Raw genomic sequence first — 19,577 nt, forward strand, 5'->3', positions numbered from 1 at the left:
GATCAATTAACTAAACTGATTGACTTTTCCGATCTTATTTATTAGGATCAAGAGAAGTATCCGAATCCAACTCTTACTAGATTGAATTCGGATTCGAATCATATCTGCTCCGACTTACTTGCAGCCTTATAATTGAATGCATGCTCGACATTACACGTTGGTTAATAGAAGGATCTATTGATGCACATTTTGCACATGTAGATTCCATTTGGTGAATGCAGACTTTTGGATACACGTTTTGGTTTAATAGTATATATTGGGTTTAGTATTCTTTTGGTAATAATATACATGTACTTTATATGAGATTTATATATAATATTTACAATATTTATTTTATTTAATTTCAACATACTTTATTGTATATAACTGGTTACTACAAACAAAGTTTACTTTATGGAATCATCTTGTAGATGTTATTGATTTATGTATTCTAGAATTAAAAGAAGATTGCACGACTGTTGTTGGAAATTTGTATGAAAATAAAATAAGATGTTAAAGTTAATTTAAATTTCTATCTTTGTCAATTTATATAAATAACAATAAATAACATCATTGTTTATACATGATAAACATGACAATAGGGCAACTTATTTTTACTTCATCAAGAACACAAAGTTGTTTTTTAATACATGATCTTTAAAATAGTAACTAAATTAAAACTATATCCAAATAAATTTTAATTTTTTAATTAAATTATATTAATAATTACAAAAATTCTGTTGCAAGATAAAAACAATTATGGAACTGGATGGTTCCACATCATTTTAATTTTTATTGACATTAGTGAATAACAACAAATTTAATTCCATAAATTACGCTATTAATGATTCTTTTATTGAATTTTACATAATAATGCTCATATGATTACTTGATGTAGAGATTTTTCAAATCCATTTTTTTTCTAATAATAACATTTATTATAACTTACATTATTGTTCAGTAATTGAACTTCAGTTACGTTAATTTATGATTTCTTACATTTTTTGAGAGGCAAATAATATAAAATGCATATTTCCTTCTATCCTTTAGTCATCAAATTGAACATTGGATTTTTTTCTAATTCAATCTAACCTCCACAAGTATTAGATTAAATTAGGTATATGAGTCATATCAAAATTAGAATTTAGAACAAAGGAGCATAATCCCTACATGTTTCACATAAAAGACTGCACTGCGGCTTGCACGTTTGTAGTCTGAAAAGTAAGTTGCACAGCAAGAGTTGAATGATGTATGGTACCGTCGTTTCAATGAAGTAGATTCACATATGAATTAGTATTACCTTAATTCCCACGAACCCATGTACTGAAAAATAATAAAGAAAATTTACAAATAATCCCCTTTACAAAGTTGCTTTGACAAACATTCCTCATGCGAAAATAATTATTTGAAGTACAAACTCTAGGATGCCATTTGAAAATAAAGTCTTGGTTGTATGTGAGTTTCATCCTACATTCTTCAAATCAGCTGCCATTTGGACTTCAATTGCAGGAGATTCATGGAGAAGTGATTCAAGCTCCCCAAAGTACCTTCCAAGTTGACAAGGACTCGAAGGTTTTTCTGGTGTAGTTTCTTCATGGGAGTTTCCTCCCAAATTGGCAACACCATCTCCTGAACTGCTAGCCAAGATGTCCTCGTGGAACAATTTAAGTGCACCGATACTTGAAATGGAATGCACAGATTCATACAAGGATTGCAACTTCTCTCTCTTTTCTAATGTTTCAACCAGCTTCTGTTTTAGGCCATCCGGTAGACAAGCTATTACACTGTACAAGGATTCCAAACCCCAAAGTATACGGTTGAGAGTTGAGACAAGAAATGAAATTAGTTTGTGTTGAGAACAATAATTAGTATGTTCATAACAAGAATTAATATGTTCCTTACCTTGTAATTCCTCTAACAATGCCCCAGTTGTATCCGACAAGTACAGATTGTTTAAAACCAATATTGAACCCCACCTGTGCAGAAGTTTCCTTCCCAGCCATTAGACCATCGCGGTAGCCAATCCAAGAATTCATTAAGGACCACAAAGTATCTTGAGTTTCGATTATAAAAGTGTCATTTGTGCATATATAGGCAGATTACTGGATAATCATAAAAGCATCAGAACAAGATTGAAACAAGAGCTGTCAACCACCAGAAAAAGTATGGTATGGGCATGTGGAAGGGATGACAATAATATGAAACTTTCACATTTTAATAATACAACAGTTAAAGTAACATTTTAAATAAGATGCTCGCTAAAACTGAATGGAGGGAGCATGGTGTAAAAACCATAATCCACCCTAGATGTGTAACTAGTCAAACAAGTGTAGTACATGGACTTCAGTAACTTAACAATTTATCTCAATTACTAAACCTTTACGAACACCATAACCCCTATGTCAGATGGTCTGACCAAATAGCTTGGGAGCATGATCAATACTAACTAAAGAAACCTTTTAAGGATCCAATAACAGCGCAACTATCAAAACAACAATTTGTAAATAGTCCAAAAATACCATTTATTCCGTTTATCTACCACTCCATGGTCAAACTCTCCTGCCTTTACACCCTACCCCATCATGCTGTACATAACTAAGTTCCAAATACAATTACAATACTTGTACTAGTATTTACATTGCATAATCATCTCAAACCTTTATTTCACTTTCAAGTTGCCTGTGCCACCAAAATTTTCAAGAAACCAGTGTCACCTCAAAGACAATATGACTTTAACTTCCAATAACAAAACACAAACCCACTTCAGAAGAACAAAACCCATAGCCCCAAATATCAAGACATAAAAACAAGTAAGTATCTGAAAACAAAGAGAATCATCATAAAACACAGAAAGTTCTCACTTTATGTTTAAGTAAATATTTTGTACCGATTTCTTCCTCCTTTTTTCTGCTTTGTTTAAGAGAGTAACTTGGTTTTAATACACATTGAGATGATAAAGGAAAACAGGTCTGAAAATTGACCTCTTCTCAGGTATGGAATCACTTTTCAACTCTCTTTGGGAGTGTTTGGACAGTGCCCTCTAGAGTCTTGGCACTATTTATAGCAAACTTAGTAATGTTACATAACGAGGCAAAGGATACTTTGGCAGTGCACAAGGGCAGACGGTGGCAGAATTTTTTAAAATAAAGAATTGGAATAGATCCCATTACCATTAGAATTGGACATTGGCCTTTGCCTTGTGATGAGTTTAAAGGTATTACTATGAATGATTTACAAAAGAGGTTGGCAGCCAGTGATAGGGGTATCAAGCTCGAAATCAGCAAAGACAAGTAGAATGGGCAGCACCAACAGAAGGAAGACTGAAACTCAATTTTGATAGGTATAGCCTAGGTAACCCAGGGACTTCAGAAATTGGGGGAGTTGGAGTTGTTAAGGATGATAATGGCAACATGTATCTTAGTTATTCAGGTCCAATTGGCAATAATGACTCTCTAAAAGCAGAACTTCTTGCCCTCACTCAATAATTAAAACTGGCAGTATTGCATGGATGGACAAATATAAAGGAGACTGTCAAACAGTTATATTGTGGATCAGAGGTGAAGAAAACATTCCCTGGGAATACAGAGCATTAATGAGGCAGGCAAAGGCACTGGACAACCCCTTGAATAGCTCATCAACTGGGTGCCCAGGTCTGCTAAAGTACACTGATGCCTTGGCAAAAGAAGGGGCTGCAAGAGAGTCTTTTATGGGGAATTCCTGAGCCAGGTCTTATTGTGTAAAGCTCTTATTTTTGTTCTAAATGCTTGATTGTTGCTTAGAGAGCAATGTTGTACTTCATTCATGAGAGCTGAAGAAAACATTCCTTGGGAATACAGAGCATTAATGAGGCAAATAAAAGCACTGGACAACACCTTGAATAGCTCATTCAACTGAGTGCCCAGGTCTGCTAATGAACTGCTGATGCCATAGCAAAAAGAAGGGACTGCAAGGGAGTCTTTTGTGGGGAATTCCTGAGCCAGGTCTTATTGTGTAAAGATCTTATGTTTGTTCTATATGCTTGATTTTTGCTGAGAGAGCAACATTGTGCTCCATCCTTGCCACTCATTGTTTGGGTGGTAAAAACTTTCTCTATGAATTCAACTACATTATTATTGATTGTTACTTATGTACAACCAACTGTTCCAATACACACTATTAAGGAAAAAACTGAAAAAAAATATATATAGTTGTACAAAAAACTTATATCAGAGGTTACATGTTTCAACACCTCAACATCAAAAGCTATCAGTATCAGGAAATTAGCATTTTTCATTCATTAGGTGGGAGGATAACTTTGATCAAATCTACCTTAGCCAACCTTCCCGTCTACTTTACATCAGTTTTTAGGATGCCCTTGGTTATTGTGAGAAAGTTGGAAAAGATTATGAGAGACTTTTTGTGGGAGCCTGGAGAAGGGAAGAAAGATCATCTGCTCAGGTGGGAGAAGGTGTTGAAGTTGAAGGCAGAAGGGGGCTTGGGGATTGGGAACCTTAGAATGAAAAATTGGGCCTTACTAAGTGGCTATGGAGGTTCCCGAGGGAGAGCAATAGGATTTGGCATAAACTGATAGCAAGTGTGCATGGGCTGTCAAACAATGGATGGGACACTGGTTGTCTCCAGAGAGCCACCTTGGCTACTCCTTGGAAAGCCATCCACAGTTGTCTTCCTACATTCCTCAATCACATCAGGTAGGACTTGGTTTCCGGTCTTAAGATTAGGTTTTGGGAAGATATTTGGATTGGGGATTCCCCTTTGATGAAGATCTTCCCCTCACTTTATGTTTTGTCCTTCCTCAAAGGCAGACCAGTGACCGAGTTCATTTGCTCCTCTTCCTCTCCTTCTGAGTTAAATTGGAACTTGGGCTTTGTTAGGAATCTTAGAGAGTCTGAAATTCCCCCTGTTACTGGTTTGCTCTCTTTTGAATCCAGTGGTTCTTGGGGTTGGGGGCGAAGATGGCAGGATATGGAGCCTTGGGTCTTCTGGGACTTTCACTTGTAAATCCTTCTCCCTTATAGCTTCCTCTCCTTCACCTTCCTCTTTCCCTGTTAAAGAAATTTGGTCTTCTCCCATCCCTCCTAGAGTCAGTGCTTTGTTGGGATGTGTATTATTGTTGTATTAATACTTGTGATAAGCTTCAGAGGAAGAGGCCAAATTGGTGTTTGTCCCCCAACTATAGTGCAGCTTGTGTAGGCTTAATGGTGAGACTGCAGTCCATCTTCTAATTTCCTGTCCTTTTGTTAGCTTTATCTGGGAATGGTTTGCTTCACTTTTTGGTTGCAGGTGGCTCTCTCCTGTTAGCTTGGAAGGGATGTTCAACCCTTCTATTTGTAGGTGTTCTACTAATAGGGGGTAAGCTGCTGTGTAAATGCACAAGGGCAGCAGTTATTTGGTCAATTTGGGAGGAAAGAAACTACAATCTTTGGGGAAAAGGAGAGGAGCAAGGAAGCACTGATTGAAGTCATAACTCAAAGAGAGGCTCACTGGGCTAAGACTCTTAATTTGTTTTCAGACTTTAAGTTTGATGATTTCTTCAGGGTGTGGGGGCTATAGCAGCATCTTCTTCTAAAAGACAGATTGCAACGGTGGACTGGTCTCCCCTGCCTCGTGGTTGGTTTAAACTGAACTTTGATGGGAGTAGTGTGAGTAATCCAGGCCCCGCTGGAATTGGAGGAGCTATCAGGTATGATGAAGGTAATATATGTGCCTTCTTCTCGGGCCCAGCTGGGCAAAGTGATGTTGCATCAACAGAACTCTTAGCAGCTTTCTATGGGCTTGACAAAGAAAAGGAATTGGGTCTAGAGAAGCTAGTTATTGAAGGAGACTCCAAAATAGTTGTTGATTGGTTAAAGAAAGAGGAAGGAGTTACATGGCACCTAAGGAATGATCTTATGAGGTTCAAAAGGCTCTCCATGGCTATGTTGATTCAAATTAATTGGATTAGAAGATCAGCCAACAGTTTGGTGGATAGTTTAGCCAAACAAGGGGTACATAGTCGCACTATGTTTTGGGCTCAGTTGTAACTTTGGGGGTTGGACAGTTGGTGTTTATTTGTAACTTTCACAACTACTTGTTGTGCCTCTTTAATTAATTTAATGAAATCTTCTTCTGGGTATTGATAAAAAAAGCATTTTTCATGAGAAAATAATTTTTTTTTTAATTTCTATGGATACTGTATGGAATTCATTGTGCCTCCTTTGCCATTCCCTGTCCAATTCAGATGCCTTATTGAGTCCATTGTCAGAACCATCACATAGAGACTCATCTTCACCCCACAAGTCACTGTCATCACACTCTGAAATCAAAAGCTCTAATCAAATTTTGTTTCATCAGTGAGCATGAAAAATTTGCATGCATGGTGGACAATTAGGAGATGCTACAGTTAGGCCTGTCAATGATAAACGAAAATCCGGAGCCCGATCCGACACCCGTTCCAATTATCTCGGACTCGGATTATGTATTTATATAATCGGATTGGATTCAGATGTTACGATCTACATCCGATTTATAATCGGATCAGATTCAGATTTGACCCCATTCAATCTGATTATATTATAATATTTATTGATCTTGATATATAAATTTTATATTATATTATATATGGATATATAAAAAATAAATTCAGTATGTTATATTTATATTAATTTATTATATATAAAAGTTGAAAAGTAATTTTTTTTTGGTATTTTAAAAAATTAAAGCAGAGTCAGATTAATCCGATCTGAGTCTGCTAGGTATTGATTTCAAATTCAAAGTCTTCAAATCCGATCAGATTTGGATGCAAGTTTTCAGTAATCAGGTTGGATTCAGATTTGGCTGAATCCGATCCAATTACAGCCCTAGCTACAGTACGAGATCTTGAAACTTCTAAATGAAATGCTTCAACTATGGTGTGTGCATGGTTGTAAAGGTGATGCAGAAAGGTAGAATTCATATATAAATTATGCATGTGCAAATCTAAAAGTGATACAGAAACATACAATTCACTTCAAACACAGAAAAATTAAATCCATACCATATGAATCACTCTGGTGACTGATGCAGGTTGACACATCACCTATTTCCCCATTCAAGGGCTTTATTGTTTCCACTGATGGGTAGAGCTTCTTAGCAAGGCTTTCCTCCATAACCACGTACCCTGCAAGAAATTTCATAAAGGTCAAAACCCAGAATTAAGATAGACTTCCAAACTATCAAAAAGGTAAGCAAGCACATAAATGGAATGGGCAATCAGAAAAATTTTAATTCATTAAAATGCTATGGTTTTGGGGAAAGATGGTGTGGATGTGTTATGGGCCCCGCAAATAGGATCTCGTCACGGGTCGGCCCACGGGGAAAACCTCCTGTTTTCCCTTGTTCCTCCATTTTCTTGAAGAACCTATCTTGCTACCCTAAAAAGTGATATGTTCAAGAGATCACCAACTCTTCTTTGCTCTCTTTCTTGACTGAAATTTTCGATGATCTTATTCAATATTCTCAGCTCCTTAAATAGGAGATTACAAGAGATAAGAGTCCTACTTTTAGGAAGACTCCTTGCTAATTAGGAAGACTCCCTACTAATCTATCCTACTAAACTGATAAGATAAGATAAGATAAGACTCCCTTAATAATCTATCCTACTGAACTGATAAGATAAGATAAGACTCCCTACTAATCCCTACTACTGAAATGATAAAATAAGAACACCGAATAGATAAGACTCCTACTAATCCCTACTACTGAAAGCAGATAAGGCAAGAATACTGAATAGATAAGATAGGATGAGAACACTAAATTGCTGCTGCTGAGAACACTAAATTACTGCTGCTGCTGCACTAAATTACTGCTGCTGCTGCCAGCGTCCACATCAGGATGGGTTGAAGGGTGTTTGAAAACTTGTCATTACTCGCCTACTCAGTAGTGGTGAATGGTGTGGTAAGGGATTTCTTCCCAGCTACTAGGGGGATTAAGACAAGGGGATCCCTTGTCCCCCTTTCCTTTTACCCTAGTAGCAGATGTTTTTAGTAGACTTCTCCTAAGAGCAGATATGTTGAATATCTTTAAAGGGTGGAGAATAGGCAGACTGAATGCAGTGGTGACACACTTACAGTTTTCCAACGATACAATTATCTTCTACAAGGGTGGGGATTCATTAAAGGCAAGACAGTTGAAGGAGGTGATTAAGTTGTTTGAGTTTATTTCAAAATTGCAAATCAATTTTGAGAAGAGTTGTGTGGCAGGGATAAGCTTGGAGCAGGAGGAGCTAGAAGAAGTAGCAGAATCTTTAGGCTGCCCCATAGCTGCTTGGCCTTTGAAATACCTTGGGATGCCACTAGGAGACAATCCGAAAGAAAGTAGGTTCTGGAACCCAGTTGTGGAAAGGTGCTCTAAGAGATTGGCTACCTGGAAGAAAAATTATATCTCGATGGGAGGTTGAATTACTTTGATAAAATCCACTTAGGCAAATTTTCCCGTCTACTAACTGTCGGTATTCAGAATGCCACGGAGGGAAGTGATGAAACTAGAAAAATTGATGAGAGATTTTTTGTGGGAGCCAGGGGATGGTTGGAAGGGGACGTAGTGTGCAAAAGTAAAGATCAAGAGGGTTTAGAAATAGGAAACTTCGGCAATAAGAATTCCTCCTTACTAGGTAAGTGGCTTTGGAGGTGGACTCAGGAGAGAGGGAGATTGTGGCAAGTGGTGATTGTTAGTATCCATGGTTCAGCAGGCAATGGCTGGGATGTTGGGTATCTTTGAGGGCTCCCATCTGTGGAGTGCTTCCTCAGTTTCTACGCCAAATCAGGTATGATGTTTGCTCTGGAGATAAGGTTCTTTTTTGGGAGGACCTTTGGCTTGGAGTGCTTCCTCAGTTTCTGTTCCCCTTGTTGTATTCTCTTTCTTTGTTCAAAAAAGAACTTGTCTCTCATTTTGCTTCCCTCTCTGAGTCGACCAGGTTAAGCTGGAATTTGGGTTTAAGAAGAAATTTAAGGGACTTTGAATTTGAAAGGGCAGCCTCGTTGTTATAAATTCTTGATTTTGTTTTCCTGGATTTGTCTAAGTCCGATGGTCAGGTCTGGATTCCACACCCCAAAGGGATCTTCTCTTGTGCCTCCTTTATGGCATTCTTGTGTTCATATCCAAACTCTCATCATTGCACTGCTAACGAAATTTGGGTTAAGCCCATTCCTTCCAAGGATGGGGCTTTGTGTTGAAAAGTTTTCCATGGAAAAATAAACACATTGGATGTCTTGCAAAAAAGACCTTTTCTGTGTCTGTCCCCTAACTGGTATACCCTGTGTAAAGTAAGTGGAGAAAAGTGTCACCATCTTCCGTTATCCTGATCCTTTGTGGCTAGTCTTTGAGAAAAGATTTTTGAACTTCTTGGTCACAGGTGGAGTTTACCTATTCAGATCCGAAATCTCGTTGACCCGACGAATTTCAGTTGGCCAAAGAGAAGGGGTAAGGTTTTGTGGAGATGTCTAAGGGCTGCATTGATTTGGACGGTGTGGGAGGAAAGGAATGGTAGAGTGTTCAATGATAAAGAAAGAGGTAAGGAAGCAGTGCTGGAATGCATTTTATATAGAGCTATAATGCGAGCCAAGTCTCTAATTTTATTTTCTGAGTTCTCTTTTGATGATTTGTGGAGGAATTTGGAAGTGATAGTTAGAAGCTCCTCTAAGAGAGTCAAACCTGTTGTGGGCTGGAAACCACTGCACGAAGGCTTCATCGAACTGAACTTTGATGGAAGCAGTCTAGGGAACCCAGGCCCGGCTGGTATAGGGGGAGTTTAGAAACTCCGAAGGTCATATTGTGGCTGTTTTTTCAGGTCCTCTTGGAGTAGGGGATTCAGCCTTTGCGGAGTTCTGAGCTGTCTTACAAGGAATACAGATTGCTAGAGAACTAAATTATGACAGGCTGGTAGTGGAAGGTGACTCTAAATATTGGAACCTTTTTAGAGGCGGCCAAAAGTGCAGCCAAATATTAAAGCATATATCTTTAGATGCAGCCAAATGTGCCTCTAATTGAGATTTATTTTTCTTAGATTTCTTTTAGAGGCACATAAAATTGCTGCACTTTCAGAGGCACTTGTAAGTGCTCTATACAGGACTTTTAGCGTTAGTGAAATAGAGGCAGTCGTATGTGCCTCTAAAAGTCCAATTTAGAGGTGAATCCACCTCTAATGCTCAATCAAGAGCCTCTAAAACATTTAGCGACTTGTAAGTGCCTCTAAATTGAACTTTCAGAGGCGCTTGTAAGTGCCTCTGTACAGGACTTTTAGCGTTAGTGAAATAGAGACAGTCGTATGTGCCTCTAAAAGTCCAATTTAGAGGTGAATCCACCTCTAATGCTCAACCAAGAGCCTCTAAAACATTTAGCGACTGGGCATTTAGAGGCATTCACCTGACCATCCCCTATTTCCTTTAGAGGCATTTTTTTCAGCTTTTCGAGGTAGTTATGGCCGCCTCTATAGATGAATTTTCCAGTAGTGGATGGATAAATTTACAAATGATAGAATGTGTTTAAAGTTAAAGTCATTTTGATTTTTTTTAATTCATATTAGAAGTTTAGAACATTTGCGTGTCTATTGGACATCTCATCATCTATTTATGTTATTTTTCTGTGTGGTCTTTAATCTTTACTTTTATTGTTCACTTTTTGAAAATTTGAACTTTCAAGTTTTTTATAGTTGTTGGTAAATTTGTTGGGGAAAGAGTCAATCTTTCCTTTCTTGAAGATCAATTGAATGCAAACTTTCTTTTCAAAATTTGAATTTTAGGTTAATTCATTTAATAGTTTAGTTAACATTTTTCATGTTTCAATTTTTAATTTTTCAATAATGATAGGGTTGAATCAAGTTGACCTGTGGGTCAACCTTAATCCAAATGTTTAAGGCACTATCCTTGTCTTCTTATTATCCCTTGTTGCATTTCCAGCTAATTCCAAAACCTGTTTTCAAGAATTATTAGTATAATTTATTCAATTCAATTCTTCAAACAGGTGCACCAATTGGTATAATTTCATATATATTTTCATACAGGTTTTATATTTTGATTGAATATATTTTCGTAAGGTGTATCGATTGGAATTTTTATGTAACAATATTCACAGTATATTGCACTTTTAAAAAAAAATGGAACCTTTTTAGAGGCGGCCAAAAGTGCCTCTAAATATTAAAGCATATATCTTTAGAGACAGCTAAAAGTGCCTCTAATTGAGATTTTTTTTCTTAGATTTCTTTTAGAGGCACATAAATTGCCGCAAAATCATTTAGAAGCGTTCAAATGCACCTCTAAATTGAACTTTCAGAGGCACTTACAAGTGCCTCTATATAGGACTTTTAGTGTTAGTGAAATAGAGGCAGTCATATGTGCCTCTAAAAGTTCAATTTAGAGGCGAATCCACCTCTAATGCTCAACCAAGCGCCTCTAAAACATTTAGCGACTAGGCATTTAGAGGCACTCACTTGACCATCTACTATTTCCTTTAGAGGCATTTTTTCAGCTTTTAGTGGTAGTTATGGCCACCTCTATAGATGAATTTTCCAGTAATGGATGGATAAATTTAAAAATGATGGAATGTGTTTAAAGTTAAGAGTCATTTTGATTTTTTTTTAATTCATATTGGAAGTTTAGAACATTTGCATGTCTTTTGGACATCTAATCATCTATTTATGTTATTTTTCTGTTTGCCTTTAAACTTTACTTCTATTGTTCACTTTTTGAAATTTTGAATTTTCAAGTTTTTTATAGTTGTTGGTAAATTCGTTGGAGGAAGAGTTAATCTTTCCTTTCTTAAAGATCAATTGAATGCAAACTTTCTTTTCAAAATTTGAATTTTAGGTTAATTCATTTAATAGTTTAGTTAACATTTTTCATGTTTCAATTTTTAATTTTTCAATAATGATAGGGTTGAATCAAGTTGACCTATAGGTCAACCTTAACCCAAATGCTTAATGTCAGGGTTGTGAACATCCAAATTGAGTTTGGGGTTCACTCCATGGCTGAAATGGTATGGAGCCGCCACCCATCAAAGGAAAGAACATAGAAGTGATGGGCCTCCCATGTTCAATAAAACAACAAGACATGATTCACACCCAAAACAAAGTTCATCTTTGTACTTTTTAGGGGAGAGAGGGAAGGTGTTAAGCATCCCTCTCCCATACTCAATGTGTAGTACATTTCCCCTAATTTAGTAAAGAAAGAATAAGAACTAAAGGAAACAAAATCTACTAGATTTCTAGCAACCTTACCCATCAAAGAGGAAGGGAATCAATCCCCTATGAGCCACCTCACTTGGGGCTCACTGAACACAATTTACATTTAGGATTTAAAAAAAAAAACAAGGAAACAAAAAATATCCAATAAACAAGATAGAAAACTAGCTTGAATTAAAGTTTAACATAAGCTAAATCTCCATTACACATGTATTCTAACATTCAAAAAAAAAACTAACATGCATATTCACTTAACTTGCCAAATCTGAATTGGAACACTATAAAAAAGGGAAGGATTTAAGTAGTAATATTGGTTCAAGTTAAATTAAATAACTCCAGACAAGATGATGAATATCCATTCCAATACATAAAGAAAATAACTCTAATGCTCCCTACACCTAAACATTATGACATCAACTTAAAAAAAAAAAAAAAAAGAAACCACCAACCTTTAACCAACAAGATACATAATGCTGAAAACAAATATATCCTAGAACATTAGTAAAATCGAAGAAAATATAAAAAGAAATTAAAATAGAAAAGGGGTAAGGCGAATAACTCACCTCTTTGTGGCCTTTGATCAAGCACTTTGTAGAGTGGATGGTGCTGAAATATTGACTTCGGGTTTGCACAAATGCAATGGCTGAATTTCCTTCCTTGCTTTGTTCTTGAGATTAACTCGACCCTAAGATTTTGGGCTGAATGTCTTTCTTGTTGTTCTTTTATCCTCCTTGCCTTTTCCACTGACCAAATGGGGGGTTTTTCCAATGTTTAGGCTATGAGAAGGGAAGATGGTGGAAAGGAAGAAAAATGATTCAGTTTTGGGGTTATCAGAACTAGGGTTTTGATGGAGTTAGATTTTGGTTTGGGGTTGAGAAATACGAAGATGAGGGTGATGGGTGAATGAGTGGATTTCGGTTGGGGAAGTAGAAGGTGATGAAGGGTGAAAGAGTATGGGATTTTCGGTTTAGGTGTAGGGGTGAGAGAGCTAGAGAGAGATTTTGGAGAGAAAGAGAGAGAGTAATTACGATGAAAGAGAGAGAGAGGGTTGGCGGGGTTGGGGTTTCTTTACCTGACCGAATGGGGTAGGAAGGGCTTTCCTTCACCTTCTTTCATGGAACAAATGGGAGAGCTTTTCTTCTTTATCCTTGGGGCGAGCAGACCTTTTCCTTCTCAACTTCTTCCTTCTTCTCCTCTTCTTCTTCTTTGTTCTTCTTTTCTTGCCGAATGGAAATTCTTTGTTTTTTTTTTTTTCTTTTTTGGTTGAGAGAAGATGACAGAATGAGGGGGCGAGAGAGGATAGAGACGATGAGTGATAGGGGGAGAAGAGAATTGTGAGGATGGGGTTCTATTCGAAGAGAGAGTATCCGATGGTAGAGGAAGGAGGTTGAGAGAAAGGAAGAGAGGGTTGCTGGTTCGTTAATGGGGGAGGGAGGTGGAAAGGAGAGGAGGAAAGAGATGGAGCTAAGGTTCGGTTATGTTCTGTTCCATGGAATGAGAGTAGGAAGAAGAAGATGGGGGATTGAGAGTTCAGTGGTCCTGGTGTGGGAGAAGAGATACAGTTTTGGGGTTTATTGTATAAGGGAGAGGAAGAAGATGATGAAGGTGAGAGTCGGTGGTAAGGTTTCATGGAGGAGGGAGAGATTCGGTGAGAGATTGAGAGAGTGGGAAGGGTTTTTTAGTGGGGGTTTTGGGTGATTTTCGAAAATGTATAAGGGTCCTAATTGAAAATATGCAGGGTTTTATGGTGTGTAGGATTTAAGGGTTGAGATTAAAACACAAGATATTAGAGTTTATCTTGAATAACGAGATCGCATGAATTAAATCTTTGTAATGAATGGGTAAAATGGAGAATTTTGTAACAAGATTTTCCAATCGGGTTCTAAGGTGTCTGAAAAGGGTAATGATGGGGTTTGATGACCTCGAAAGGTGTGTCATAGTGAAAAATTGTGATTTGGAGTGTGTCGGGCAAGGAAGGCCGTTGAGTTGGGATTTTTCTTAGTGGAAGGGTAAAATGGTTATTTTGGGTTTTAAAAAAATGGAGGAGGGTTTATCCAGGTGCTTAGGAAGGTGATGGCATAGTCTAGGTGTATCATAATGCGGATCTTGAAATAGGAGAGTAACGTTTGATGAGAGCCCTTAATATAAAATCTTTATAGATGAGGGTAAAATGGTCATTTTAATGTCTTCAGTTTGACAGATCGGCGATTGGGAGGTTTTGATGGGGTTTGGGGATGTCAGATGATGTGTAACGATGGATATCTTGAATTTGGAGAGTATTAGACGACAGTGATGGTTCATTTGGAATCTTTTTAAGTGAAGGGTAAAATGGTCATTTTAGGGTACGAAATGTGATGAATCATCAATTAGGAGCTTTTGATGGGGTTTAAAGGTGTCAGATGATGTGTAACGATTGATATCTTGAACTTAGAGAGTATCGAACAACGATGATGACATTTGAAATCTTTTTAAGCTAAGGGTAAGATGGTCATTTTTAGGGTATGAAATGTGATAGATCTTCGATTGGGAGGTTTTGATGGGATTTGGAGATGTTGGATGATGTATAATGATGGATATCTTTGATTTGGAGAGTAGCGGTCAACGAGAATCGTTGGTTTAGAATCATTTTGGATGAATGGCAAAATGGACATTTTGAGGTCTGATGTTGAACATTGGGTTCATCGGGAAGTTGATGAAGGTTTTAGTATGTTTTGGGGGTCTTGGATGATGTGCCTTGATGAATATCTTGGATTGGATAGTGGTGGTCAATGAGGACCATCTATTTGGAATCTTGTTAGATGAAGGTAAAATGGGTACTTTTGGGTTTGAAATTTGTCATATGGTCAGTCAAATGGTCAATGAAGGTTTTGGTGAGATTTTTTTGTCTTGGAAGGGATGTTGTGATCGAGATCTAAAATTTTGAGAGTAGCGAGCAATGAGAGTGGTTGATTTAGAATCTTTGTTTATTAAGGGAAAAATGGGGATTTTTGGATCTAAAATTTGGGTGGTGGATATCTTGGGATATTTGGGGTCTAACATGAGTGTTTGATGGTTTTAAGGGTGTTGAAACTTTGGGAATTTACATCTTGAGTCTTTTGGTTAATGAAGGGGTTCAAAATTGAATCTTGGCTTGATGGATGGGTAAATAAGAAAATTTTAGGTTTAAGTTTGGCGGAGTGGCATGGATTTGAATTACAGGGTTGTGAAGAGGGCTTGGTCATGTCAAAGATGTGTGGATCATAGGTTTTTTGTTCAATAAGTATCGTAATGTGAGATGTATCATAATGGAATCTCTAATGGATGAATGGTGATATCACAGAATTTATGGCTAAAATTTGGTGTGATTGGTTGTTTGAAGGTTTGGTTTCATGTGATGGGGTCTAATTGGGTAACAGGTATGGTGATGTGGCATAATCGGGACTATCGAAAAAGAGAATCTTATGGATTTAAGGGTATTTCAATTAAAATTTGGTTTCATAAGGTTTTGGCATATTCTAAAAATGTTGGCAAGGTCTGATCGAACATTTGGAATATGAGAGATGGATTAAAAATGGGACCAAGAAAAAATTGGGTGCTTAGAAGGGTATAGCCTTCATTGACTCAATCTAGATTTAACCTAAAAATGCCTCAACCCAACTCAAATTCAACCCACCCAATCCAATTGCCAAGTCTATTGGCACTACAATCATTAATGGTGGTGTGGTGGGACTAATTGCATAAATAGTTGTTATATTAGGAGTTATGTTGATTTTATGAGTCAAATATCATCATATGATCATTGTAATGAAGCATGCTTGGGATCTAATCCTATTTGGTGCTCGAGGTCTAATGTGTCCAACAAGATGAGAACGTATAAAGGTTAATTGGCTTTAAAAGTTCAACTGCAACGGGACGAACAAACTTTAAATGGAACTATTAACCAACCACTCCAATAGTTAGATGATTGGTTGAGCTCGATCCATTACCACCTAGTGACAAAGGTTCCATAAGGCCATTCCCTTTTCAATTTTACGAGTCACATCATCATGTGTTGATGAAATTGCACAAAGTTGCTTATGGACATATGATAAGAAAAACCGTGCACATAACAGGAGTGTTTTAATTAATATGATAAACTAAAGATTGTGTCTTAGTAAATGACCCTATATTTTATACATATATTATATTTATTAAAATATAAAATATTATACATATTAAATATAGTATACTTAAAGGTATGAGGTCCAATGCTCAATGTAGGCTTGAATTATCTCTCATTTTTTTACTATAGGTGCTAAACTTCCATGTTTACCCCCAAGGTTGAAAATATTGATACGATATGCTCTATATTGCGTGTATCCTATTGTTAACTATAAATCACCAATATGGTTTTAATGAGAGTTAGGTAATTTGAATGTTTTAAAATGTTAAATGATGTGTCAAGACGACCTTGTCAAGACAAACCAAAAATTAAAAAACTATAGTTTTGATTAGCCAATTTAATATGCAAAATTTATCAATAATTTGAACCATGATCACCCTCTAATCATAGAGTAGTATTTGAAGTTTAACAGCTTGTTAGCATTGAAGATGAATTACTTATTCAATAGTGATGAAGGAAGATTTGGCCCGACCTTATAATTACGCAACACGTGGCAAAGGCAATAGCACGCCTAAGGTGCGAGCACCAAAGGGAGGAACCAACGGTCTGAGCTCCCTACCAACAGTCCGAACTCCCTACTAGGAGCCCGAACTCTTCCTTAAGCCTCGAGCCAAAACCGAAGTGCAGTAGCCCGAACTGGCCTGCCCTGTGGCAGTTCGGGACACATCTCCGAACTAGCCTGTCCTATGGCAGTTCGGGTCACACCTCCGAACTGGCCTGCTTTATGGCAGTTCGGGACACACCTCTCAGAACTGGCTTGCCCTATGGCAGTTCGGGTCACACTTCCGAACTGGCCTGTTTTATGGCAGTTCGGGACACACCTCTCCAAACTAACCTGCCCTATGGCAGTTCGGGAGATACCTCTGAACTCAAGACTTCACCTCGCTCACCACTCCAGCACTTTGCCTCCAGGATGCCAAATTGAACAAACCGTACCATGCCTGACACCGAGAAAGTCCGTATCCAGGGGCGGCGCATCTGACTGACTTGGGATTTGACGCTTGACAGCCGCACTTCAAACGGCCACTTGCCACCGCCATCTCCAGTTACAGAGACGGCTCCGACAAGGAGCAGTGGCGGTTCTGTCCCAGCAGAAAGGATGACACCCGAACTGGTAGAGACATAGAAGTAATCATACCCGACCTGGCAGAGGCCTCGAAGTGAGTGCGCGAAGTGGTTATAAAAGGCCCCCTACTCCCAACAACAAGGTAGGTGAACTTTAAGCCATCTGGTCTTTATCTTGCCTTTGAGAGAATACTAACTTAAGCTTCAGAGTTATCTCACCGGGTTCCCCCCGGAGTTCCCTCATCTTCTCCGTTTCAAGCTCCTCGTTGCTCCAGTCAGAGACAAGATCATTGACAGCTAGGACCGGCCGGATTGTGCACCATCAATTGACGCCGTCTGTGGGAACGCTTCTAAAAGCCTCCCTCTAAAACTTTCGTAACCTCCTCTTCTTCCAAAAAACCCCCAACACCCATGGCTTTTTCCAACAATGCCGGACGTGGCACAGAAACGAACACAACCGGGGAACAACTCCAAGTTCCCGTGGTGTGCATCGAGCAGTTCACAATCCCTCTTTCAGTGGATGGGATCCCCAGCCTGAGTGCGCCACAAGCAGTGGCACCTCTGAACCTTCCTGCCTTGAACGTCCCTCTTCCACTCCCTATCGAAGCAACCTTCGCTAAACCAACTACTGTCCCACTAGCGACCTGCCAGAACCAGCTGGACGATCTAATGTAATGCATGCGGGCAATGCAAGCCCAAATGCAACAATTCCAGCAGCACCAGGTACTACATCACCTCTCCCAACACCATTATCAGCAGCAGTTCCCTCAGCTACCCCTAAACAGTCACTGCTTCCCCCCCGACACCCTGTTTCGAAGCCGGTTAAGGCCTTCCCTCAAGGTGGACGCCCTCACCGAGGAGAAGCTTCCCAACTCTAGAACCCCCCTAATAGCCAGGCCTCATCCCCAGGCCTCATCCCCAGGCCGAAAAGCAAAGAAAAATTATCCCCACTTCGCAGCTCGCAGGTGGGTCGGGAACCTCACCCACAAAGTTAGCACCTCGGCGCTCCAAGCCTAAGTTCCCACTCACGGAGAATCGGTTAAGCGCCCTAGCAGCAGACCAACATTCCGGGCCCATCAAGCTCGGCAACACGGAGGCCAACAGCGCCAGCACCAGGCCTGCTCAACGAAGGCGCCGATGAAGTCGCCGAACTTTTACCCGTGTCCTACCTGAGCTCAAAGGCAAGGAAGAGACGAGCTCGTACGAGGTAAAAACTGTCCCAATTCTCTTAGTTCCTTCCCCCCTCGCCTCAGAACTCCTAACAGTCCCCATGCCTAGAGACTTGAAGCTTCCATCTTTGGACAAGTATGATGGGTCCTTTGACCCCGATGACTACGTCGACGTTTTCCAGTCACAAATGCACATCGCTAGGGCCAGTGAGTCATGCATGTGCGTGGCCTTCACCACCACCTTCAGGGGGGTGGCCCACACCTAGTACCGAAACCTAGCCCCTGGGTCGATAAGAAGCCGGACCTAGTTAATGCAGGTCTTCACCACACACTTCGTTACCAGCAAGCGGTGCCCCATGACCGAGGAAAGCATCTTTGGAGTAGTCAAGAGGGAAGGAGAATCCATTTGGGGCTACGTCAAGCGGTTCAATGAAGCATACTTGCAGATACCGCGTTTAGACCCCGCGATATAGCTTGCGGCGGCCAAGAGAGGGGTAACGCACAAAGAATTCAAATGGCACATGGTGGCCAGCCAGCCCGCAACCATGGCCGATTTCCTCAAGCTCGCGGACAAGTTCATGAAAACAGAGGAAGAAATCAACCAAAAAACCGAAGGCGGGGTCGAGAAAAGAAAAAGAGAAGGTGAGCCCTCCAATCCAGGTGACAGAAGAAACCAGGTCCGAGAGGCGAAGCCAAGCCAGCCGTCCCGAGCTCCCTTAGTAGTTCAGACGGATTACATGCCCTTAAACACAAGGCCACCTCGCCTAAAGAGTAATCCAAACAAGAGAAATAAAAATCTATATTGTAGTTTTCATATAGATCACGGTCATAGTACCGAACAATGTAATAATCTCTGGGATGAGATAAAGGGACTCATTCATCAGATATTTGAGAAATTTTGTACAACATAATGACAATAATAATAAAGCAAGTCGGCAAGGGGAGCACGGAAAGGATGCCCCCGAGTCTAGCAGCAGACCAGCCGAAGCCTTGCAACGACCGCCTCCAGAAGAGAGGCCAGTTTGGGGAACCA

The 19,577-nt window shown here is 39.2% G+C and overlaps 1 protein-coding gene across 2 annotated transcripts; it reads right to left on the reverse strand.

The window, feature by feature from the left end:
• Positions 1 to 1,219: 1,219 nt before the first annotated feature.
• On the reverse strand, positions 1,220 to 13,820 carry LOC148864048 (uncharacterized). 2 transcript variants are annotated; one of them, XM_088980806.1, is made up of 5 exons: positions 12,733 to 13,819; positions 6,992 to 7,114; positions 6,150 to 6,271; positions 1,882 to 2,003; positions 1,220 to 1,763 (listed from the first exon to the last, which is right to left on the reverse strand). In XM_088980806.1, the coding sequence occupies exons 2-5, from the start codon at positions 7,101 to 7,103 to the stop codon at positions 1,442 to 1,444; spliced, it is 678 nt and encodes a 225-aa protein (XP_088836932.1). In that variant the 5' UTR covers positions 7,104 to 7,114; positions 12,733 to 13,819; the 3' UTR covers positions 1,220 to 1,441. The 2 variants fall into 2 exon arrangements, with proteins under 2 accessions (XP_088836932.1, XP_088836933.1); XM_088980807.1 differs by lacking the exon at positions 6,150 to 6,271 and having other exon boundaries at positions 1,882 to 2,032; positions 12,733 to 13,820.
• Between the last annotated feature and the right edge of the window lie 5,757 nt (positions 13,821 to 19,577).

Source organism: Nelumbo lutea, chromosome 3 (assembly GCF_056320005.1).
Source record: "Nelumbo lutea isolate HS-2025 chromosome 3, American lotus-T2T, whole genome shotgun sequence".
NCBI classification, from domain to species: Eukaryota; Viridiplantae; Streptophyta; class Magnoliopsida; order Proteales; family Nelumbonaceae; genus Nelumbo; species Nelumbo lutea.

Coding starts and splice junctions, on each gene's coding strand:
- LOC148864048 (XM_088980806.1), bottom strand. CDS start 7,103: ATGGAGGAAAGCCTTGCTAAGAAGCTCTACCCATCAGTGGAAACAATA. Junction 6,272..6,991: donor TCACCAGAGTGATTCATATG/GTATGGATTTAA, acceptor TTTTGATTTCAG/AGTGTGATGACAGTGACTTG. Junction 2,004..6,149: donor GGCACAATGAATTCCATACA/GTATCCATAGAA, acceptor ATGAATTCTTGG/ATTGGCTACCGCGATGGTCT.